This window comes from Salmo salar, chromosome ssa19 (genome assembly GCF_905237065.1).
Source record: "Salmo salar chromosome ssa19, Ssal_v3.1, whole genome shotgun sequence".
NCBI classification, from domain to species: domain Eukaryota; kingdom Metazoa; phylum Chordata; class Actinopteri; order Salmoniformes; family Salmonidae; genus Salmo; species Salmo salar.
This window is the reverse complement of record NC_059460.1, coordinates 25302842-25329397: the sequence shown is the minus strand read 5'-3', so window position 1 is coordinate 25329397 and position 26556 is coordinate 25302842. Positions and strand designations below refer to the sequence as shown.

Below are 26556 nucleotides of genomic sequence, written 5' to 3'. Positions count from 1 at the left end.
CACCCTAAAGTTTCTAAAACTGTTTGAATGGTGTCTGTGAGTATAACAGAACTCATATGGCAGGCCAAAACCTGAGAAGATTCCAAACAGGAAGTGCCCTCTCTGACCATTTCTTGGCCTTCTTTAGCATCTTTATTGAAAACAGAGGATCTCTGCTGTAACGTGACACTTTCTAAGGCTCCCATAGGCTCTCAGAAGGCGCCAGAACATTGAATGATGACTTTGCAGCCCCTGGTTGAAAAACAGTAGTGCATTTGGATAGTGGTCGATCTGAGAACAATGAAACGGGTGCACGCGTGCACGTGAAGAGTGATTTTAAACAGCGTTTGACATGCTTTGAAGTACGGTAATGGAATATTTTGTCATTTTTTGTCATGATATGCGCCGGCGCGTCACCCTTCGTTACCCTTCGGATAGTGTCTTGAACTCACGAACAAAACGCCGCTATTTGTATATAACTATGGATTATTTGGAACCAAACCAACATTTGTTGTTGAAGTAGAAGTCCTGGGAGTGCATTCTGACGAAGAACAGCAAAGGTAATCCAATTTTTCTTATAGTAAATCTGAGTTTGGTGAGTACCAAACTTGGTGGGTGTCAAAATAGCTAGCCTGTGATGGCCAGGCTATCTACTCAGAATATTGCAAAATGTGCTTTCACCGAAAAGCTATTTTAAAATCGGACACCGCGATTGCATAAAGGAGTTCTGTATCTATAATTCTTAAAATAATTGTTATGTTTTTTGTGAACGTTTATCGTGAGTAATTTAGTAAATTCACCGGAAGTGTTCGGTGGGAATGCTAGTTCTGAACGTCACTTGCTAATGTAAAAAGCTGGTTTTTGATATAAATATGAACTTGATTGAACAAAACATGCATGTATTGTATAACATAATGTCCTAGGAGTGTCATCTGATGAAGATCATCAAAGGTTAGGGCTGCATTTAGCTGTGGTTTTGGTTTTTGTGACATTATATGCTAGCTTGAAAAATGGGTGTCTGATTATTTCTGGCTGGGTACTCTCCTGACATAATCTAATGTTTTGCTTTCGTTGTAAAGCCTTTTTGAAATCGGACAGTGTGGTTAGATAAATGGAAGTTTTCGGATTTTCGAGGAGTTTGTATTTCGCGCCACGCCTTATCATTGGATAGTGGAGCGGTGTTCCGCTAGCGGAATGTCTAGATGTAAGAAGTTAACAACTATAGTTTTGGCAAGTCGGTTAGGACATCTACTTTGTGCATGACACGAGTCATTTTTCCAACAATTGTAAACAGACAGATTATTTCACTTATAATTCACTATAATTCAATTCACATCACAATTCCAGTGGGTCAGAAGTTTACATTCACTAAGTTGACTGTGCCTTTAAACAGCTTGGAAAATTCCAGAAAATGATGTCATGGCTTTAGAAGCTTCTGATAGGCTTATTGACATAATTTGATTTAATTGGAGGTGTACCTGTGGATGTATTTCAAGGCTTACATTCAAACTCAGTGACTCTTTGCTTGACATCATGGGGAAATCATAAGAAATCAGCCAAGACATCAGAAAATAAATTGTAGACCCCCACAAGTCTGGTTCAGCCTTGGGAGCAATTTCCAAATACCTGAAGGTACCACGTTCATCTGTACAAAAAATAGTACACAAGTATATACACCATGGGACCACGCAGCCGACATACCGCTCAGGAAGGAGATGCGTTCTGTCTCCTAGAGATGAACGAACTTTGGTGCGAAAAGTGCAAATCAATCCCAGAACAACAGCAAAAGACCTTGTGAAGATGCTGGAGAAAACAGATACAAAAGTATCTATATCCACAGTAAAATGAGTCCTATATCGAAATAACCTGAAAGGCCGCTCAGCAAGGAAGAAGCCACTGCTCCAAAACCGCCATAAAAAAGCCACATGGGGACAAAGATACTGTTTGGAGAAATGTCCTCTGGTCTGATGAAACAAAAATAGAACTGTGAAGCACGGGGGTGGCAGCATCATGTTGCGGGGCTGCTTTGCTGCAGGAGGGACTGGTGCACTTCACAAAATAGATGGCCTCATGATGAAGGAAATGACGGTAAGCAACATCTCAAGACATCAGTCAGGAAATTCAAGCTTGTTCGCAAATGGGTTTCCCAAATGGACAATGACCCCAAGCATACTTGCGCGAAAAGTTGTGGCAAAATGTTTTAAAGACATCAAAGTCAAGGTACTGGAGTGGCCATCACAAAGCCCTCAATCCTATAGAAAATTTGTGGGCAGAACTGAAAAAGCATGTGCGAGCAAGGAGGCCTACAAACCTGACTCAGTTACACCAGCTCTGTCAGGAGGAATGGGCCAAAATTCACCCAACTTATTGTGGGAAGCTTGTGGAAGGCTACCCGAAACGTTTGACCCAAGTTAATTTTTTGTTTATTTTTCTATGTTGGTTTGTTTCTTTGGTTGGCCATGTGTGGCTCTCAATCAGGAACAGCTGTAGTTCGTTGTTGCTGATTGGGAGTCATACATATGCAGCCTGTTTTTCCTTTGGGGTTTGTGGGTGACTGTTTTCTGTCTAGGTTTGTGTTAATCCTGACAGAACTGTTGGCTGTCATTTCTTTTCGTGTTTTGTTAGTAGTGTTTATGTTCATTAAAATCCTTAATGATGAACACATCCTCCGCTGCACCTTGGTCTCCTACTTCCACCGACGACGGTCATGACAACTATTTGTATTTTTCATCTGCCTGTTGTGACTGCCTTTGAGCCATTGGATTACTGAACAAAACGCTGCAACAAAACTGAGGTTTTTGGATATAAAGAGGGACTTTATCGAACAAAACGAACATTTATTGTGTAACTGGGAGTCTTGCGAGTGCAACCATACGAAGATCATCAAATGTTTTTATATCGCTATTTCTGACTTTTGTGTCGCACCTGCCTGGTTGAAATATGATTTTCATGCTTTTGTATGCGGGGCTCTGTCCTCAGATAATCGCATGGTTTGCTTTCGCCGTAAAGCCTTTTTGAAATCTGACATGGAGGCTGGATTAACAAGACGTTAAGCTTTATTTTGATGTATAACACATATTTTCAAGAATGTTAAATATTTGAATTGAGTATTTTTGAATTTCGCTCTCTGCAATTTCACTGGATGTTGGCCAGGTGGGACGCTACAGTCCCAGGTACCCATAAGAAGTTAGCGAGGTGTTCCAGGACATGCTTGGACTCCAGGTGGTCATACACATCGATGACATCCTGGTTTACTCGGCTACCTTGGAGGATCACATCGCTCACTTCTGAGTAGTCCTGGAACACCTCCTGGCCAACCACCTGTATGTCAAAGCGGAGAAGAACCAATTCCATCAGGAGGTTGTCTCCTTTTTGGGTTACCAGATTGGCCCGCAAGGAGTGATGATGGATGGTAAGAAGGTTGATGCCATCAGGTCATGGCCAGTCCTAACCACCATAAAGTGGTTACAAAGTTTTTGGGGAATTGCCAACTTCTATTTTCGTTTCATTAAGAACTTTAGCTCTATCGCCTCTCCTCTCACCTCAAGGGTGGTCCCTGTAAGTTAGGGTGGAGTCCTGCAGCCGATGAAGCCTTCTGCCTGCTGAAGTGACGTTTCACCTCTGCCCCGTTGCGCAAACACCCAGATCCTATGCTGCCCTTCGTGGTGGAGGTGGACGCTTCTGAAGTGGGTGTGGGGGCTGTCCTGTCCCATCGACAAGGTAATCCACAGAAATTGTATCCATGTGCATATTACTCAAAGAAACTGTCTCCTGCAGAGAGGAACTATGATGTCGGTGATCAGGAACTCCTGGAGGTGAATTTGGCTTAGAGGAGTGGAGACACTGGCTGGAGGGCACCAAGGACCCATTTCTCATCCTCACGACCATTGGAACCTGAAGTACATATGAACAGCGCGCCAAGCAAGGTGGGCCCTTTTTTCACTAGATTCGACTTCACTCTGACATATCGCCCAGGTTCAAAGAACATCTAAGCCGATGTCCTGTCCCATCTCTACGATTCGGGAGAGGTTCCTGTCCTGAGTGCATCCATAATTCCACCCTCTTGAGTCGTAGCCCCCGTGCTCTGGGGTGTAGATGTGGACATTCGCCAGGCGCTGGAGAGGGAACCCGCACCTGCTACCTGTCCTCCTGAGCGCACCTATGTTCACACAGGGATAAGGGATCAGCTGTTGACCTGGGTGAACACAGCTGTCATCGCTGGACATCCAGGTATCACCCACACTATTCAATCTATCTCTGGAAAGTACTGGTGGCCCACCTTGGCACAGGTCGTTGCTCGTTACGTTAACTCCTGTTCCGTATGTGCCCAAATCTCCCCGGCACGCTCCAGCAGGGAAACTCTATCCCCTTCCTGTGCCTCAGCGTCGATGGTCTCATCTGTCCATTGATTTTTGTCACTGATCTCCCCTCTGAGGTTTCACCACAATTTTTGGTGGTTGTGGATCTCTAAATCCTGCCGATGTATCCCTGTCTCTGGTCACCCTACCTCTCTCCAGGTCACTGACGCACTGTTCCAGCAGGTCTTCCGGCACTATGGCCTTCCGGAGGATATCGTCTCCGACCGTGGCCCCCAATCATGTCACAGGTATGGAAATCCTTCATGGAGAAGCTGGGGGTCATGGTCAGCCTCACTTCCGAGTACCGACCTCAGTCTAACGGGCAGGAGGAGAGGATGAACGAGGAGCTGGGGAGGTTCCCGAGGAGTCCCTGCCAGTACCGGCAGGGGGAGTGGACACGATCCCCTCCCTGGGCGGAGTATGCCCAGAATTAATTGTGTCACTCCTCCACTGGGCTGACTCCCTTCCAGTGTGTTCTGGGCTATCAGCCAGCCCTGGCTCCGTAGACCCCAAGCCAGACCGGTGCAAAAGAGGTTTGGAACGATGTCCACATGAGGCTCCAGCTCGCTGTCCGCCGCCAGAAGGAGCAGGCGAATTGCCACGGCGGTGAGGCTCCCGTGTTCCATCCTGGTGATCGCATCTGGCTCTCCACCAGGAACCTCCCACTCCACCTGCCCTGTAAGAAGCTGAGCCCCCGGTTCGTGGGGCCATTCAAGGTCCTCTGGAGGGTCAACAAGTTGACATATAGATTACAGCTCCCCACTAACTACCGGATCTCTCCCTCTTTTCATGTTTCCCTCCTCAGGCAGGTGGTTCCTTGTCCCCTCTCTAATACTGTCCCCCACGACACCCCTCCACCTCCCTTGGACATTGAGGGGAGCCCCGCCTATGCTGTCAGATCCCTCCTAGACTCCTGATGTCATGGGGGTCGGCTCCAGTATCTGGTGGACTGGGAGGGGTACAGTCCAGAGGAGCGGTGTTGGGTCCTGGTGGACGACATTCTAGATCCCAACATCATCCGAGATTTCCACCTTTGCCATCCGGACCGGCCCTCTCCTCGCCCTCAGGGCCGCCCCCCTGGCCGGCGTCCCCCTGTGGCCGGAGCCGCATGTTGGCGACCCATCATTACACACACCTGGCAACCATCATTATGCACACCTGGACTTCACAACCTTGATAACTTCTCTTTTATCAAGCACTCTGTAGCCTCACTTATCAGGCAGTATTGGTTCTGTTTTCTTGTCCAGACACTTCTCTTGTTTTATTATCTCTCCATGTTCGTTATTATTAAACTCACCAACTGCACATGCTTCCTGACTCCCTGCGTCTCTGATACAAGCCTTTTCAAAGTCAGTTTTGAATACCAGGCCTAGTTTCCTAGATTGTTCACAGTGTTCTATTGTTTCCAGTACTTGTCTTATATTATCTCCAATCTATCATCCATGTAAAAACCTGCCTAATTAGAATCAGTAATATCCAACAATACCTTTTTAATTCTAAGCACTACACATTTTGTTTTGAATTTTTTATATTTTTTATTTCACCTTCATTTAACCAGGTAGGCCAGTGAGAACAAGTTCTCAAATATAACTGCGACCTGGCCGCAGAAGGGGCAGATGTATACAGAATGGTGACGTCTGCGTAGAGGTGGATCAGAGAATCACCAGTAGCAAAAGTGACATCATTGATATATACAGAGAAAAGAGTCGGCCCGAGAATTGAACCCTGTGGCACCCCCATAGAGACATTCAGAGGTCCGGACAACAGGCCCTCCGATTTGACACACTGAACTCTATCTGAGAAGTAGTTGGTGAACCAGGCGAGGCAGTCATTTGAGAAACCAAGGCTATTGAGTCTGTCAATAAGAATGCGGTGATTGACAGTCGAAAGCCTTGGCCAGGTCGATGAAGACGGCTGCACAGTACTGTCTTATCGATGGTGGTTATGATATCGTTTAGGACCTTGAGCGTGGCTGAGGTGCACCCATGACCAGCTCGTAAACCAGATTGCATAGTGGGGAAGGTACGGTGAGATTCGAAATGGTCGGTGATCTGTTTATTAACTTGGCATTCGAAGATTTTAGAAAGGCAGGGCAGGATGGATATAGGTCTATAACAGTTTGGGTCTAGAGTGTCTCCCCCTTTGAAAAGGAGGATGACCGCGGCAGCTTTCCAATCTTTGGGGATCTCAGACGATACGAAAGAGAGGTCGAATAAGCTAGTAATAGGGGCTGCAATTTTTGCATCACAACACTGAAGTTTTTTAAATGGACTGGGTCTTAATACACTGCTCAAAAAAATAAAGGGAACACTAAAATAACACATCCTAGATCTGAATGAATGAAATAATCTTATTAAATACTTTTTTCTTTACATAGTTGAATGTGCTGACAACAAAATCACACAAAAATAATCACTGGAAATCCAATTTATCAACCCATGGAGGTCTGGATTTGGAGTCACACTCAAAATTAAAGTGGAAAACCATACTACAGGCTGATCCAACTTTGATGTAATGTCCTTAAAACAAGTCAAAATGAGGCTCAGTAGTGTGTGTGACCTCCACGTGCCTGTATGACCTCCCTACCAAGCCTGGGCATGCTCCTGATGAGGTGGCGGATGGTCTCCTGAGGGATCTCCTCCCAGACCTGGACTAAAGCATCTGCCAATCCTGGACAGTCTGTGGTGCAACGTGGCGTTGGTGGATGGAGCAAGACATGATGTCCCAGATGTGCTCAATTGGATTCAGGTCTGGGGAACGGGCGGGCAAGTCCATAGCATCAATGCCTTCCTCTTGCAAGAACTGCTGACACACTCCAGCCACATGAGGTCTAGCATTGTCTTGCATTAGGAGGAACCCAGGGCCAACCGCACCAGCATATGGTCTCACAAGGGGTCTGAGGATCTCATCTCGGTACCTAATGGCAGTCAGGCTACCTCTGGCGAGCACATGGAGGGCTGTGCGGCCCCCCAAAGAAATGCCACCCCACACCATGACTGACCCACCGCCAAACCGGTCATGCTGGAGGATGTTGCAGGCAGCAGAACGTTCTCCACGGCGTCTCCAGACTCTGTCACGTCTTTCACGTGCTCAGTGTGAACCTGCTTTCATCTGTGAAGAGCACAGGGCGCCAGTGGCGAATTTGCCAATCTTGGTGTTCTCTGGCAAATGCCAAACATCCTGCACGGTGTTGGGCTGTAAGCACAACCCCCACCTGTGGATGTCGGGCCCTCATACCACCCTCATGGAGTCTGTTTCTGACCGTTTGAGCAGACACATGCACATTTGTGGCCTGCTGGAGGTCATTTTGCAGGGCTCTGGCAGTGCTCCTCCTGCTCCTCCTTGCACAAAGGCGGAGGTAGCGGTCCTGCTGCTGGGTTGTTGCCCTACTACGGCCTCCTCCACGTCTCCTGATGTACTGGCCTGTCTCCTGGTAGCGCCTCCATGCTCTGGACACTACGCTGAAAGATACAGCAAACCTTCTTGCCACAGCTCGCATTGATGTGCCATCCTGGATGAGCTGCACTACCTGAGCCACTTGTGTGGGTTGTAGACTCCGTCTCATGCTACCACTAGAGTGAAAGCACCGCCAGCATTCAAAAGTGACAAAAACATCAGCCAGGAAGCATAGGAACTGAGAAGTGGTCTGTGGTTACCACCTGCAGAACCACTCCTTTATTGGGGGTGTCTTGCTAAATGCCTATAATTTCCACCTGTTGTCTATTCCATTTGCACAACAGCATGTGAAATGTATTGTCAATCAGTGTTGCTTCCTAAGTGGACAGTTTGATTTCACAGAAGTGTGATTGACTTGGAGTTACATTGTGTTGTTTAAGTGTTCCCTTTATTTTTTTTAGCAGTATATTTACCACTTGGTTCCTGTTTCAGAAATAATGAAATCAGACATTCTTGTTGAGTATCTGATTATCTACCATTCTAATATGAGTGGTTAAAACATGCTAATAATGGTCTTCTGAGTACATCAAAAAAGGTTAGGTATACCTCCACTGGTATGCCATCCAGCCCTGGAGTTTTCCCAAACTTAAAGGTTTTAATTTTATCAAGAAGTTACTCCTCTGTAATTTGGCCTTCACAGGAGTCTTTCTACACAGCTGTTAATTTTACATTCTTAATAGAAAAAAAAATCCATACAATTAACTTTGGTTAGTGGAGATGGAAAAGACTGAAATGAAGACCTATGCTTAAAGTGGGGGTGGCAGGTAGCTTAGTGGTTAGAGCATTGGACTAGTAACCAAAAGGTTGCAAGATCGAATTCCTGAGCTGACAAGCTAAAAAATCTGTTGTTCTGCCCCTGAACAAGGCAGTTAAACACCCACTGTTCCTAGGCCGTCATTGAAAAGAAGAATTTGTTCTTAACTGACATGCCTGGTTAAAAAAAGTACTTTTCCTCCTCTTCAAAATATTGTTTGGTGACTCTGTCATTTGTAAGAAGTTTCAATTATTTTTGGTAGCATTTCTATATTGAACATTAAAAAATAATTGTGTATGTTTTTCCCCATATTCCATCCTTTTTGCTTTATTTTTTATAATATATTGCACTTGATCGTTCTTGAATTAGTTCCTCCATTAATTTTGTTTTTTTTCTCCAGGTTATTGTGTGCCTCTATGGTACAGGTTTTATTACTATCTATCTGTAGTTAGTCCTTCTACTTAATTTGTTAATATGAACTATATTGACCTAAATTGCTTTTGTTTTAAAGATGAGTATTGAATTGCATGGCCTCTAAAGGCACATTTAGAGTGCCTTCGGGAAGTAGTCAGACCCCTTGACTTTTTCCACATTTTGTTAAGTTACAGCCTTATTCTAAAATGGATTAGAAAAAAACATTTTTTAAATCCTCAGCAATCTACACACAATACCCCATACTGACAAAGTGAAAACAGGTTTTTAGACATTTTTGCAAATGTATTAAAATAAAAACAGATACCTAATTTACATGAGTATTCAGACCCTTTGCTATGAGACACGAAATTGAGCTCAGGTGCATACTGTTTCTATTGATCATCCTTGAGACGTTTCTACAACTTGATTACAGTCCACCTGTGGTAAATTCAATTGATTGGACATGATATGGAAAGGCACACACCTGTCTATATGAGGTCCCACAGTTGACAGTGCATGTCAGAGCAAAAACCAAGCCATGAGTTCAAAGGAATTGTCCATAGAGCTCTAAGACAGGATTGTGTCGAGGCACAGATCTGGGAAAGGGTACCAAATTTTTTTGCAGCATTGAAGATCCTCAAGAACACAGTGGACTCCATCATTCTTAAATGGAAGAAGTTTAGAACCACCAAGACTCTTCCGAGAGCTGGCCGCCTGGCCAAACTGAGCAATCTGGGGAGAAGGGTCTTGGTCAGGGAGGTGACCAAGAAACCAATGGGCACTCTGACAGAGCTCTAGAGTTCCTCTGTGGAAATGGGAGAACCTTCCAAAAGGACAACCATCTCTGCAGCACTCCACCAATCAGGCCTTTATGGTAGAGTGGACAGACGAAAGCCACTCCTCAGTAAAAAGCACACAACAGCCTGCTTGAAGTTTGCCAAAAGGCACCTAAAGACTCTCAGACCATGAGAAACAAGATTCTCTGGTCTGATGAAACCAAGATTGAACACTTTGGCCTGAATACCAAGCATCACATCTGGAGGAAACCTGCCACCATACCTTTGGTGAAGCATCGGGTGGCAGCATCGTGCTGTGGGGATGTTTTTCAGTAGCAGGGACTGGGAGACTAGCCAGGTTGAGGGAAAGATGAGCAGAGAAAAGTATAGAGAGATCCTTGATGAAAACCTGCCCCAGAGCGCGCAGGACCTCAGACTGGGGCAAAGGTTCACCTTCCAACAGGACAACAACCCTAAGCACACAGCCAAGACAACACAGGAGTGGCTTCGGGACAAGTATCTGAATGTCCTTGAATGGACCAGCCAGTGCCCGGACTTGAACCCAATCGAACATCTCTGGAGAGACCTGAAAATAGCTGTGCAGCAACGCTGCCAATCCATCCTGACAGAGCTTTGGAGGATCTGCAAAGAACAATGGGAGAAACTCCCCAAATACAGGTGTGCCAAGCTTGTAGTGTCATACCCAAAAAGACTCGATGCTGTAATCACTGCCAAAGCTGCTTGAACAAAGTACTGAGTAGAGGGTCTGAATACTTATGTAAATGTGATGTTTCCATTTTTTAGTTTTATAAATTTGGAAAATTGACTGCAATGGTTCCTTGAGAATCTCCAGTGTTCCTCATGTCAATCAGTGTGTTGTCAGCAACACTAAAAAAATACATCTGGGACACTTAATTTCAGACATGTTTTAAATAAGTCACCCACGTATTAGCAGAAAAGTGTCAATAACCTGTATTTATTCATGATATCGTAAAAATAATTGTTTAAATATTAACAATGATTCATATTTGTTAATATTTAATTAACATTTGCATAAAATGTGGGTTTTGAAACATCTGTCCGACAGTAATTTGCATTGGGGACATTTATTTGACCTTGGAATATATGTTCGTCTCTGTGGATGGTTTGTCCTCTGACAAATCAATTGTACGTTTCGGTGTTCCTCAAGGTTCCGTTTTAGGACCGCTATTGTTTTCACTATATATTCTACCTCTTGACGTTGTCATTCCAAAACACAATATTAACTTTCACTGCTATGCAGATTTACATTTACATTTACATTTAAGTCATTTAGCAGACGCTCTTATCCAGAGCGACTTACAAATTGGTGCATTCACCTTATGATATCCAGTGGAACAACCACTTTACAATAGTGCATCTAAATCTTTTAAGGGGGGGGTTAGAAGGATTACTTTATCCTATCCTAGGTATTCCTTAAAGAGGTGGGGTTTCAGGTGTCTCCGGAAGGTGGTGATTGACTCCGCTGTCCTGGCGTCGTGAGGGAGCTTGTTCCACCATTGGGGTGTCAGAGCAGCGAACAGTTTTGACTGGGCTGAGCGGGAACTGTGCTTCCTCAGAGGTAGGGGGGCCAGCAGGCCAGAGGTGGATGAACGCAGTGCCCTTGTTTGGGTGTAGGCCCTGATCAGAGCCTGAAGGTATGGAGGTGCCGTTCCCTTCACAGCTCCGTAGGCAATCACCATGGTCTTGTAGCGGATGCGAGCTTCAACTGGAAGCCAGTGGAGAGAGCGGAGGAGCGGGGTGAGATGACACACAGCTGTACATTTCAATGAAACATGGTGAAGCCCCCTGAAAAAAAGTTTAAAGGTGGGGTTTTTTCCCAGCTGATATTCAAGACAAAAGCAGTAAAATACTTTACGGTGCTGATATGTGTCTCACTGTTCAAATATCAACATAAATCCTCCTATGACCTAGCTGTTTGTTCAAATTCACATGTTTTGTATTCTAGGAACTCCAGTGAGTAGACTGAACCCTGGTTTTATGGACACACAATTGGTCGTTTTTCCTGTACAGCGCTATATTTGTACCGTACAGTGTCCAGGCAACCCACTTTAAGCTGTTTCACCACAGTAAAAGTCCAGCAACGCTCTGTATTATTTACCATATATGGATTCTACAGATCCTACTGAGTATTCATTTACATTTACATTTACATTTAAGTCATTTAGCAGACGCTCTTATCCAGAGCGACTTACAAATTGGTGCATTCACCTTATGATATCCAGTGGAACAACCACTTTACAATAGTGCATCTAAATCTTTTAAGGGGGGGGGGGTTAGAAGGATTACTTTATCCTATCCTAGGTATTCCTTAAAGAGGTGGGGTTTCAGGTGTCTCCGGAAGGTGGTGATTGACTCCGCTGTCCTGGCGTCGTGAGGGAGCTTGTTCCACCATTGGGGTGCCAGAGCAGCGAACAGTTTATTCTTTAAAATACTTTTACTGCGGCCACTAGAAATAAAAAATTCTCTATAAGCCAATATGTATTCCATATACAGTGATTTGCATTGTGGCCAATGGAATGGGTGAAGTAAAAGGTCAGCAACACTCCATATTATTCAGTGTCATAAAATGACACCCTATATGGATTCTACAGACCCTACTGATTAATCCTTACCCAACTTTTACATAAGCAAAATGAATCATTTTTCCTGTACAGTGCTATATTTGTACCCTATAGTGTCCTGACACCCCATTTTAAGCTGTATGACTACAGTTAAAGCCCAGCAACACATCCTATAACCTAGCTTTTTGTTCAGACTCATCTGTTTTGTAATCTAGGGTCTAGGGACTCTAGTAGACTGGACCCTGGTTTTATGGACACACAATCGATTGTATTTCCTGTACAGTGCAATTTGTTTGTGCAATACAACAAAAATACAGTAAGACTTTTCTTAAACATTACATTTTAAAATTGCATCCTTGAACAATAGCATCAGTGAATAAACAAGAATCATACAGTCAAAATAAAAATAAAAAATGTATGTATCATATATTGTTTTTACTATGAGGCTATTATGTTTTTGACATTTGCTTACTTAAGCTTCAAACATTTCTCAATGTGCTCCACCTTATAATATTATTTCTTATATAAAGTAGTAACTCTCTTTATTTTAGATTTTTCTGCCATGTAGTTATAATTTAAATGTTCTAGATAATTTTAACATTATGCACTATGCAAAGCTGCAAAAAAGATTGATTTTGTATCATACATATAGCTTTTTACTGCTGACTTTTATTTTGAAGGCAAAATCCAAAATCCGAAAGTTTGTGTGGATAGGCTCCAGCTAGTGTTGCTGCCATGATGCTATTCTCCAGTCAATCCTTCTCCAGTCAATTCTAACATTCTGATTACCTCGGGCACGTGCGCTTCGGTGTATGCCAAATCAAATAAAAAAGATGTATCTATATATTGGTCACATACACATATTTAGCATATGTTATTGGTCACATACACATATTTAGCAGATGTTATTGGTCACAAAACACATATTTAACAGATGTTATTGCGGGTGTAGCGAAATGCTTGTTTTCCTAGCTCCAACAGTGCAGTAATATCTAACAATTCACAACAATACACAAATCTATAAGTAAAAGAATGGAATAAGGAAATATATCAATATTAGGACGAGCAATGTCGGAGTGACATTGACTAAAATATAGGTATAATAGAATCCAGTATATACATATGAGATGAGTTAAGCAGTATGTAAACATTATTAAAGTGACTAGTGTTCCATTATTAAAGTGGCCAGTGATGTCTATGTCCATGATGTCCATGTCTATGTATATAGGGTAGCAGCCTCTAAGGTGTAGGGTTGAGTAGCCTGGTGGTAGCCGGCCAGTGATGGCTATTTAACAGTCTGATGTCCTTGAGATAGAAGCTGTTTTTCAGTCTCTCGGCCCCAGCTTTGATGCACCTGTACTGACCTTGCATTCTGGATGATAGCGGGGTGAACAGGCAGTGGCTTGGGTGGTTGATGTCCTTGATGATATTTTTGGCCTTCCTGTGATATCGGGTGCTGTAGGTGTCCTGGAGGGCGTTGGGCAGACCAGACCGTACCACCCTCTGGAGAGCCCTGCAGTTGCGGACGGTGCAGTTGCCATACCAGGCGGTGATACAGCCCGACAGGATGCTCTCAATTGTGCACCTGTAAAAGGTGCTAAGACAAAAAAGGGGCCAAGGTAAATTTCTTCAGCCTCCTGAGGTTGAAGAGGCGCTGTTGCACCTTCTTCACCACACTGTCTGTATGGGTGGACCATTTGAGATCGTCAGTGATGTGTATGCTGAGGAACTTGAAGCTTTCCACCTTCTCTACTGCGGTTCCATCAATGTGGATAGGGGGGTGCTCTGCTGTTTCCTAAAGTCCACGATCAGCTCCTTCGTTTTATTGACGTTAAGGGAGAAGTTATTTTCCTGGCACCACTCCACCAGGACCCTCACCTCCTTCCTGTAGGCTGTCTTGTCATTGTTGGTAAACCTGATAATGGAGTCGTGCGTGGCTACACAGTCAAAGGGTGAACAGGGAATTCAGGAGGGGACTAAGCACACACCCATGTGGGGCCCCTGTGTTAAGGGTAAGCGTGGTGGGGGGGATGTTGCCTACCCTCACCACCTGGGGTCAGCCCGTCAGAAAGTCCAGAATCCAGTTTGAGAGGGATTTGTTCAGACCCAGAGTCCTGAACTTGGTGATGAGCGTGGAAGGGATAATGGTGTTGAACGCTGAGTTGTAGTCAATGAACATCATTCTCACATAGGTATTCCTCTTATCTAGGTGGGTGAGGGCAGTGTGGAGAGCAATTGAGATTGCGTCATCTATGGATCTGTTGGAGCGGTATGCAAACTGGAGTGTGTCTAGGGTGGCTGGGATGGTGGAGATAATGTGTGCCGTAACCAGCCTCTCAAATCACTTCATGATTACAGAAGTCAGTGCTACAGGGTGGTAATCATTGTGGCATGAAGCCTTAAAGTTCTTAAGAAAAGGGATGATTGTGGTCCTTTTAAAACATGTGGGGATTACAGACTGGGACAGGTAGCGGTTGAAAATTACCGTGAATATGCCTGCCAGCTGTTCTGCGCAGTGGGGAGGGGATGCGCCTTATTATCACTATCCACTGCCATATGCTGCTGAATGTTGGAACTAAGAAATTGAGCTCAGGTGTCCATGGTTCTGAAATCTCCACTATTAGCTTAATTTGTGTGTGTGTGTGTGTGTGTGTGTGTGTGTGTGTGTGTGTGTGTGTGTGTGTGTGTGTGTGTGTGTGTGTGTGTGTGTGTGTGTGTGTGTGTGTGTGTGTGTGTGTGTGTGTGTGTGTGTGTGTGAGAGAGAGATTATGACCATTCTAACTGTAGAAACAAGCATCCACCACCAGAGGGCGCCTAATATCAGTTTATCAATGGAAAAAAGGAATTCACCCGATGATGACGTCTAGTAGGCTACTACTGTAGTTGATGATCATACTAGAACATGGATCGTTATCAGACAGTTGCGACAAAATACTCTGAAGACTGTTATAGCTCATCAGACTACACTGATATTCCTATGCGTCCATTTGCTTATGATATTTTGCATAATGAAGGATCCATTGGAAGTTAGGCTATACATTTATCCAAGGCTGTTTAACAACTATGCTGGTTAATTGATAAACGGGGAGGGAAAAGCTTTTTTAGGACAAGTTCAAGAACCATATCTCATAAAAAAAAGTCAAGGTTCTTATCATAGTCAACCTATTAGAAAGGGGAGGAGTGAGGGAGAGGGGGGATAGTCTTCTGGGCTCCAGCCAATATTACCGTTTCTAGTCCTTCACTAAAGGTTTATTGCAGCGCGGTCTCAGTTCTAAATGAACTGTTGGGGGGCTAGTAACCCGCCGAGGCAGAGGGGGCTTGCAGTCCGCAGTTCTCACTGTGTGAGGATTCTCCTTTAGCAATTTGCCTGACGGAAACGTTTTAGTATTCTGGTGAGTGCCCCCGGGTCTGGTACGAAAAAAGTGAAACTCATTGACTCTCTCTAAATTCTGCTGACGTCAGCGAGGGAGAGATAATTATTTTATCCTCCCTATTTTTTTCATTATGCAAACAATTTGTATGACTTCCTCACACACACACGCATACATACACACTCAGAAACACACACACACAGCTTTCCATGACACTTTCAAGTGAATCTGAAATGACTAGCTACCTACCTTTACACACACGTACGCACCTACAAACTGCGCCCACGCATACACACACACAGCTTCACATAAAACACCTTGCGACTGGCACTGAATCTGAATTTACTGGGTGAGTGGGTAAGTCATTCACATCAGTTTTAATGTGGAATAGGGGGGGGGGGTTCCCTTTTCCTTGTCACTAATGTAAATATTATTGTTTTAGTCTTGGCGCCGAATAGGCTATATTGTTTGTGTGCCTTCAAAGGCAGGCATGCAATAGCCCCATTAGACATATTCAGAATAGCGTATGATTTAACAAGTTGGTCAAATATGAGAATGTGTCTGGGCCTCGTTTCCCAGTTTTAAGTGTTTGACAACAAGCACATAGAGAAAACGTTCGCTAAGTGCGTCGTAAGACCATGTATCAGTAATGATAAGATAGAAAGAAAAGCAGTGTTGCTCTCGGATCAGCTTTCTCCATTCAAATCTTACCATAGCATTATAATTATCCCACAACACTGACAATACCACCTATGGCTGCAAATATTGAGGCGGCTTATTCTAAACGCTTAGGTTAAAGCGTTGGGCCAGTAACCGAAAGGTTGCTGGATCGAATCTCCGAGCTGACAAGGTAAAAATCTGTTGTTCTGCCCCTGAACAAGGCAGTTAACCCACTGTTCCTAGGCCGTCATTGAAAATAAAAAATTGTTCTTAACTGACTTGCCTAGTTAAATAAAGGTTACATTTAAAAAAAGTTAGGTTACCCTATAATAATGCACATAATAAAGATTTCGCACATCATTGCACACATGTTACAAATAATTCATGTTGACATATATTGAGGCACAAATTACAGACCCTAGTATTAGCTAAATATAATAAATTGAATGAATATAAAATGTATTTCAGTGCGATTGAAATATATAGCTCTACATAGCCTATTATGTATTTACCACTTGAAGTCATCTCGGTGCAGTCATCTCGGTTTTCATTTGAAGTATGGTTTAATTCTTTGCATTGGCAACTTTGAATGTGTACACAGCAAACTGGCTAGTGTTACCTAGTGTTGATTTTTCAGTAACATTTCTAGTGTTGGCTCAGGTGTTATATTTTACTGTAAGTGTTAAATTAACACTCATTGGTGTAAAATAACCCCAGTGTTGGTGTTAATAACGAGTGTTATTAGGTAGTCTCATACCTTAACCTTCTTAACCCGGCAGTCATTCTAAATGTTGGATATCCCCACTTTGGCTGGATTCCAATAGAAATTACACATCACTTTGCAAGCCATCATAATGTGACTTGCAGGCCTAAAAAAACATGACTTTCAGGCCAAAGTATTAAGGTAGAACTATGCCCTCAAAATATTACAATTGGGGAAGGCCACGGGATGAATGGAACAAACGTATGACAAATACAGTCATGGCTGGTAAACTGTACAATTCACTCAAAAAGCAAGATTATCTGAGAAATATGCAAATAAGGCTTTACACTGGAACAGTGTTACATTTAACACTGTCAGTGTTGATTAAACATTGAAGAATTTGTGGTGTAGTCAACTTCGTTCTGACGTTATCAGAGGTCACATAGAGACAGATACACCCCTTGATTCTGTGTTTAGCGGAGATCTTCTGTATATAAAGTGACGTGGAAGGGCAAAAAGCATTTAAAGACTCAGCTGTTCTGAGTGGTCTGAGGCTCTCGGTAAATGACGAGTGTTTTCGAGTGTAACTTTTGTAACGATGTTTTTTGGGAAACAGCCTGGCTACTAAAGATACATCGTAAGATGGTTCTAACGATGATCTTAACGCAACGAAAGCTCTGGGAAATGAGGTCCTGGACTTGGATTGAAAGTATGTTATAACAGCATTCGTTTCCAGAGACCAGACAGGAAAGCGTTGATGAATGAATGAATAAAGAATTGCATTCCCATGGCGTGCAATGAGCTATATCTGGGCTACAATATCTCACATATGAGGGTTGTCCTACCTCCTCTGCTTGTTTTGTCCCCTAAGCTGTTGTGAGAAATAAGTACAATTTTGAGTTTCACTTAGCTAGCTAGAAGATTATAGGCTAAAAGCTAAACACGATTTGGCCCTTGTAGAATCTATAGCATATAGGCCTGTGGACAATTTTATAATAGCTAAACAACACTGTTTTTTGTCAGAAGCGGAGTCTTTTCGTCGTTGGTAAAAATGATTATGAACATACAGTATTATAATAAATGATACACCACAAACTTTCGTTCTTTTTTTCTCTCTTGACGCTCCACGCTCGCTAGACACCAGCAATGTGGTCCTTGGCGCGCACGTGTGCCGGTGACACAGATGCGGATATCGCCAGAGCTCTTTTAATGACTCTATGGTGTGGGCAAGGGGGGAAAGACTACCCTTGCCTAGCAAATGAAAAAAACGTAGAAAGCGGGAGTCCAACAGTGACTTTTACATTAAGCGTGCGATGTGGGCGTGAAGCAGGGAGATAGAGAGAGCGAGAGAGAGACGCCCTCGCTTTACAAGGGGTAAACCATTTCACTCCTCTTCGCCACACTGTGTAACAGGCAACGGGAGAAAAAGCTCCCCGAGTGCTGCTGGAAGTTGATGGCTATGTGTGATGCTCAGACCTCAACATCGTTTTTCAATCAGAGTTTTTAAGATCTGCATATGCCAATGGTTTTACCACACGTAGAATGGGATTAACTTGGTCCGGCAAATATATCTCACTGTTTCTTGCTGTTCAGTTAGGTGAGTGACTTTGTCACGGTCGATTCGTTATTGTCTTGTTTTTATATTTGAGTTGATGAATAGCGAATTGTAAGAATTATAGCCAAACCATTTGGAATGTAAACTATTCGATCATTTCAGGAAAGAAATCTAGATTTTTTTATTGCAAGGAATGCATGAAATCAGTTTATTTTCTGGTTGCAATGGGATGCATGCAAACATAGCCACAACAAACCAAATAGTTATAATGAAACAATTTGAAACCAATCTTTATTTATTTTGTATTATTCTATCCGAATGCATATGTAAATTCGATTGGAAACGTGTATGTGGACGTTCGCACCACAGGAGCCTGGTGAGGGGAGGATGGCAAATAATAATGGCTGGAATGGAGTGAATGGAGTGACATGCGTTTGATGTGCTTGATACCATTCCATTGATAACATTCCAGCCTTTACTAAGAGCCCGACCTCCCGAATTAAGGTGCCACCAGCCGCCTGTGGTTCGCACAAGTAGGCCAGTGTTTCGTTTGCATTGCATAACGCTATCAGTGGAAGACGCTGCTCCTTAGAATCCTGTAGTGGCAAGGGAATTCATTATAAATAATTCATGCCATAGCAGCCGAGCCATTGTTGGAAAAACAGAAATGATTTGACTTGACATGCTTTGTGAATGAAACATTTTACAAAAATACATCTAAAGGAAATTACGCTCGTTTAAGATGAGTGTCTAGAGGTGCGTCGTTTCTTTTTTCAAACGAAATGCATTGACTAGGCTATATCGAACTGTCTAATGTATAGTAGGATTTCGAAAAATGGAAGATCATTTTTCATTAACGAAAATGACTATTAAACTAAATTTAGTCTACGAAGATAGCATCATTTAAAAAAATAAATTCAACAAATGTAGCCAACCGCATAGATATTACGTGTTTACTATATATATATATATATAAATGGGCTATTTGGCCTATTACATTTTGAGGCTATAATTTCGAATATATCTAAGAATGTAGGCTAGCCATATGCATTTGTTGCATCGTGTAGCCTATTTGAGATGTGGTATCGGCTAACACCTAGCATTAACCTGGAAAACAGCAACGGGTAAACTATGGATAGTCGTTTTTATCACTTGGATATTCCCTGGTGTTTTGTCTGTGACTGCAGGGTCGTCCGCATCGGTCGCATTTAGAGGGTTATTCTACGTTGATGTGCCGTGTTTGCTTTAGTTAAATCTATAGTGTGGGTGTGAAGGAGTGACTAATGAAGGCTACTGTAGCTAGCTACAGAGTTGAGCCTATGCTGAGTCTATGCTGAGTGCGAGAAACATTAAAATAAAGGGTCCCTAAAATTTAAATCAGAGGGCATATCCATTTCAAATCTGTTATTGCACTTGTCAAAATAATTACCCCATTTACAAGAGAATATTATTCTCAGGCTACTAAAACGATTGAAACTAGGTTGTCTTGATAGATGCAGTTCTGCATTATAGACTGTATCGGATCGAATGTCAACGTTCTATAATTCGAAGGTGGCATGTAGTACATTGCTGTAAACTTGCCATCTTGCATCATATAATTTCTGACCATAATGATGATTGCATTTCGAAGTCGAATATAGAGACAGAGTTTGTGCCAAGTGTGTGCGACACATGGCGAACTGCTAGGCTATATGGGGGTTATGTGTAATTTTACAATGCAAGTGATCATATAATCTCGCTCGTTGCCACTTTATAAATAATCCCTGCAAAATGTGTAATGCAAGCAGGTTGCTCCTCCAGATGCAGCAATATTAATTCTTGCCTTTCGAATTTACGCATTAATTTGACCTCGACAGAGTCTATTACAAAATCCGCATAACATATTTGGTGACATTGGATTGCTTTTAGGCTACAGCCCGATTTACTAAAGGGCATGATGGCAATAAGAGTAGCCTCACATGTTTTACAACGCTATTTAACGAAAACGTGATGTCTATATTGTCAACATATGACCTAAACCTAAATGCCTATAACAGAGGCTGTGCATTATTCTGCAACCAATCGACCTGGGACACCATTGTAACAAATGGTCAATCGAGCGATTCTCCCGCTTAACGAACCAGAGATGCTCCGTGCGTCCCACCATTGACAAACAAAACATTTAGTTCGAGGGGGTAAAATGGTTGGATTGAAGGCGTGCACGTTTGGCAACAACATTGTCATCTTCTCTATTAAACGAATTATAAAAGACGCCCCATAATCTGGTTGAATAAACACAGACACAGATATTATTCAAATGTAAGGGTACCCCCCCCCCCCCACACACACACACACAAACACACGCACACGTGTAAGCACACATATGAGCATTTCGACACTCGCAATAACATCTGCTAACCATGTGTATGTGACCAATAAAAAATGTGATTTGACATACATACAAAAGCCATGCAGTGAGAACCCCCCCCCCCCTTCTCACTGTAGCTCGGCGGTGCATTACCTCATCCTCCTTTGTTGCTGTTTTCGTGGCGTTCAACGCTATGGGCTGGGATCTCCCGATGTATTCTCCAAATATTAGTGTATGCTCAAATGCAAGGAAATTGTTGGACATATTAAAACGAACATTATATTTCGTGAAAACATTCCGCTATTTCTTGATAATAAGTTATATTGCTCATTTTGAACTATTAGTATATGAAACATAGTCTGGCTAACACCTAACTCTTTAAGTCCTCCTGACTATTTGGTGTCACAATGCGTCGACAATGAAGAGGGCTGTGCTTTTATTGATTGGCTTTCCTCTATGTCCTTTGCTCAAATTAAGCTGTAGGCCTAATTTAAGATTTTTGTCATTCAAAAAGCATTACAAGAATATTGAGATTTTGATTTTGTCCAATGTAACAGTAAGCAAAATCTGGTCAATTGATAAAGCATACTTTCTTTAACCTCAATGTTAACTTGTTTTGACCTAGCATTGTTTTTAGCCGTATAGATTATGAAATGTTGATGTTTTCAGACAATGCAATTAATCATGATAAAAAAGAGTGCACTAAAATAAAATAAAAAGTGAACTTGCTTTATCTGATTAACTCTAACAGCCTTATACAAAAGTGAATAAATCATTCCCCCCCATTCCAGTTTATCTGCTACATGCGGTGAGAGCAACGGGGAAATGTGATACAGTATTCAAAGGGTTCTCCAATTGCTTGCTGAGACTGGGGGAGAATATGGCTAACTATCCACAGGAGCTGGATGAGAAGGAAAATCTACAGACCATCTGCACGTAAGTTGAATTTAAAAAAGGAAAGAAAAAAACCCATGCAGCATTTGATCAACTCCAAAAAGGATCAAGCAGGCACACCCCACACCATATTCCAAACCGGTTGGTGCAAAATGGCATGAGGGCCCAGTTTAACTCGACAGATCCATTGGATTAGATACAGAGTCGGGTTCAGGGGGAGCCACGTGCCAGCTCAATATGAAAAAATGGAGTAGTGGCTTCTTTGAAATGAACAACCTATGTGGAAATGGAATATTATAGCCCAAAAACTGTACATGTGATTGGACGTTAGGGATGTGAGAATGGGGGGTCGACAAGCATGGGTGCTGATGATCTGTTTTTGGCTAGCTAGTTCACCGGCTCCAGGCAAGTGACATAAGTGGTCTTTTAGGGCCCCCGAGCAGTTAGGCGCCCCCCCCCCCCAAAAAAATAGTAGAATACACTCAGAATAGTAGAATATACAAAGTGCTATTTCGCCCCAAAAAATTGTGCATCAGCAGTTTTTCTCTTGTTATGTCAGTCACTGACAGTAACTCAATTAGCCATTTCAGCTAAAAAAAATTGTTTGGTAAGTTAGTCTAGCCAGCTATCTAAATTTGGAATAATCATGGCCGAATATCTACCAGCCATGTGGCCAGGCACCTGAAGCCCTTTATCTACTTTCCCAGAGTCAGATGAACTCATGGCCATCATTTTTATGTCTCTGCATGCTCTTTGAAGGAAGTTGCTATTGCTAACTAACATTAGCACAATGAGTAGTCTATGGTAACTGCTAGCATGCTAGTGGTTAGCAGTTAGTTTTGCATGTCAATGCTAACTACTATCTCTAACTTCCTTCATACTGAATGCAGAGACAAACATGGTATTCACGAGTTCATCTGACTCTGGGGAAGTAGATAAATGGCTTCATTTTCAAAATCTAGAAATATCCCTTTAACATGGCATACGTTTTGGCAAATCGTGTAGAACTGCAGGAAATTAGCTTTAAAACTGCAAAAATGTCTCTCCACCCAAAGGCAAAATTGGAGAAAATGATCTTTAAAACGTAAATGTTTCGCTCCACCTTCAAGAGGTGGGCATTTAAAAGGTTCTGCCCATGAGGTGGGGGACACAAGCAAATGTCACTTAAAGCCCCCAAGGGCTAAGGCCGGCCCAGAAGATGGGAATAGGGTGTGTGTGTGTGTGTGTGTGTGTGTGTGTGTGTGTGTGTGTGTGTGTGTGTGTGTGTGTGTGTGTGTGTGTGTGTGTGTGTGTGTGTGTGAGAGAGAGAGAGAGAGAGAGAGAGCGAGAGAGGAGTAGAGAAATTGGAGGGGTTGGATAAAATCACGTGACTTCAGGGAATCTTTTTCAGAGCTTGTGGATTACAACCAATTTTGTTTGGCCTTTTAGGGAGGTGTTAATATCAAATTAATACTAGTTAATACTACATTTATTACTGGAATTATTTATGGCGTTCTATTGTTATTAAAACAGTGTTAAAAGAAAACTCTTTAGGCTATTTGAATACAGCATGGACAATTGATGAAGAGAGAGAGAACAGTATTATAACAGTAAGATAATATTCTAACGCCTGTCTTGTTTATTTTGCATTTGATTTGCAGATATTGGGATGACTTCCACTCATGTGCGACCACTGCGCTGGTGGATTGCCAAGAGGGAGCCACAGACCTATGGGAGAAGCTCAAAAAGGAGTCCAGAAACTTAGAGTTCCGAGGGAGCTTGTTTGAACTGTGTGGCGGGGGGAACGGGGCCTCCAAATCCACAGTCGCTTTAGGTCTCATCATACTTCTAACGGCACTTTCCGCCTTAGTGACTTGGCTTGCATTTTAGCAAAAACAAACAAAGAAGAAGATAAAAGGAAATAAATGCTAGCTATCGACACAAAAATACAAAACAAAAGAGACGTTTGAATTCATTTACACCCAAATGGATTATACTTCATCCGGGGAAGGCGACCTGATTTTGCTAGAGACATTGGCGGGTCGTCTTCCGGGACTGGTGCACCATATTTGTCTGACCTGGGGTCAATTCCATTAAATATTTAGCAGGTATTGAGTTTAAATTATGATGACATTTAGATGGATCCTCACCCGGTTACTATTAAAGTCGACGATGAATTATTTATATTAGTAGCCTAGGCCTTGACATCTGTTATTTCAGGTGATTGCAAGCTGCTCATACTCTGTAGGCTAATGCGAGGCGCGCTTAGCCCAACGAAATATCCAGATCGATCTCCAATATTCACCATTTAGATATGTTATTTACTTTACTTTGCGAAATGTATCATGTCGAACCAAGTATAAATGGAAAGGGTTGTTTGAGGTTCTGATGTTTCTACTTTCACACGATGCTAATAGCCTAACTGTCACCCTAGAAAAAATACATGTAAAATAGCATAGTAATAAGAATGAAAAAAAGAGTACTCCGGAACGACTACAAGCATTCAATGGTAGTTTGGTTATTACGTGTAAAGTAGCGTATGGCAATACGATGACAAAGTTGATCAATGTAGAGAACGAAAAGAGTGGCTGGAGAGTAATATGACTGTTGCCATTGTGTTGACGTTTTACCCATCAATTTATGAACAAATATAAGCTACCCATGGGGTATAGTCTACATGAAACCCTACTTCCCCAAAGTAGGCTACAGTAGCACGAGAATACTCAGAACGCGAAATCAATAGCTGGATGAAAGGAAATTAAGCTAGCTTTATTTGATGTTGCATAGACCACTTTTTACTGCCTTCAAAATATGTGTATTAAGTTTGTTTGTTTTTGGGGGTGTTGCATATAATACCTGACTATTTCAAATCATGTAAGTAAATAAGAGACTATGTCTTTCAAAGGAATTTTGAAAAGATATATACTAATACTTTATCCTAAACATTTTTAAAAATAGATTGATTATTATATAAAAAAAATCTGATTGCTAAAAGTACGAAGAATATTAAATAAAACAGTTCATGTTTGAAAATAAGTGTGTGGTTCAGATTTTAACATGTTACTATTTGTAGTTTTGTTCCAAAATGTGTAGCCTACATTATGCTGCCAAAATGTGTACATTGATAGTGTGTAAAACAGTATAGCTGATTTTGACCAAGCTCAATGATGTTGACAGGTGTCTTTGGCAACAAGATCTTTGGATGTTGGGTTCATTCATGGCTTTGAAGCAAAGGAGATGAAGCAGTCAATCATTTAGTATTCACTCGAACACACACACACACACACACACACACACACACACACACACACACACACACACACACACACACACACACACACACACACAGAGTCACTTCATTGATTTAGGGAGAGAAAGCAGAAGGCCATATTGCTGTTTGTCTTTCTGGGCAAAAACGTAAAATCTCAAAGCGACTGGCTACTGTGGCTAGGAAAAACAGAAACTGGCTAGGAAAAATAGAAACATTGAAACAGGCTACAGTATTTAGAAGAAAAATACTTATTTAAATATATCCAATAAAGCATCCTATTGTGCAAAAGATTAATTGAAATCGAGATTAGGAGTGGCAGGCGACAGGCGTTTGCGTTGCATGAACCCTAACGATTAATAAAACATATGTCCCTAAGGAATGAACGTTGTGGGCTTCAGCACGTGATTATTTTTATATTTAGGTCTATGTTAAAATGTGGTAAAGAAATATGAAATATATATTAACATTTCTTTTACTAATATTGCTCACACATTTCGTCAGAAGCTCATTTGTATTTCCTTTCCCCAATGGAATACACATTTGATTTCAAAAGCATGCATTAATATGGATGAAAGATGTATGAATTACTGTCTCTCCTTCCAAGAAGAGAAAGAAACCTACAAACCTGCCTCTATTTTTCATTTATTTTCTTTTATTTGAGCAAAACAAGTACTACTGTAATTGCATGCAGTTTTTGTAGATTATATTTTTTTTATCGGTAGGGCCTATAACTACACGCCTATTACGTCACATCCCCCCACCACCCTCGAAATAACAGAAAATGCGTTTAGCCTTTTTCCATTTTTTCTACAGGAGAATAGCATAATTATAAAAATACAACCTCTAACAGAAATATTTGACCAGTTTTTATCGCCTCCGTGAGATATCCCCTTGAACTCCTCATTAAAAATGTATGCTACTCCGGAGGTTCCAGCTAGTTCTATTCAAAGCATAATCTCGAAGGTGTTAAGGCGCCACCTGTTATAGCCTATACTGTGACCTATAACGAGCCCTACGCTTTGCCATTTCCTGTGATAATAATATTACTATAATAACGAAAACCTTTGATAAATTATAAATGCGAACAATCACAATTTGAATGCTACAATAATCATAGCTTCATATCTTTCTTCAAACGAAGCATGATACCTTATTTGGTTTAAAAGAAAGATGGCATTTTTTGGCATAGAAGAATTGAAGTAGGCTAATATCACTGACACTTTTTCGTTATTAAAGTTTTTAACAGCGTGGCAGAAAGTGTGACTATACATACATACTATATTAATTCAAACTACAGTAGACTGATCAAAATAAAAAAAAACTATACAAAAATAATGTCCAGATGTGATTAGCCTATCTTACAGTACATGGAATATGATATGTACATAATAGAATTAGCCTATAGGCCTATATGATTTTATAAAAGCATATATTTC

The 26556-nt window shown here is 42.0% G+C and overlaps 1 protein-coding gene across 1 annotated transcript; it reads left to right on the top strand.

Moving 5' to 3' along the window:
* Nucleotides 1–18321: 18321 nt before the first annotated feature.
* On the top strand, nt 18322–25014 carry LOC106578581 (neuritin). The gene is made up of 3 exons (XM_014157569.2): nt 18322–18671; nt 21768–21912; nt 23511–25014. Exons 1-3 carry the CDS (start codon nt 18617–18619, stop codon nt 23737–23739), a joined length of 429 nt encoding a protein of 142 aa, XP_014013044.1. The 5' UTR covers nt 18322–18616; the 3' UTR covers nt 23740–25014.
* The last annotated feature ends 1542 nt before the right edge of the window (nt 25015–26556 follow it).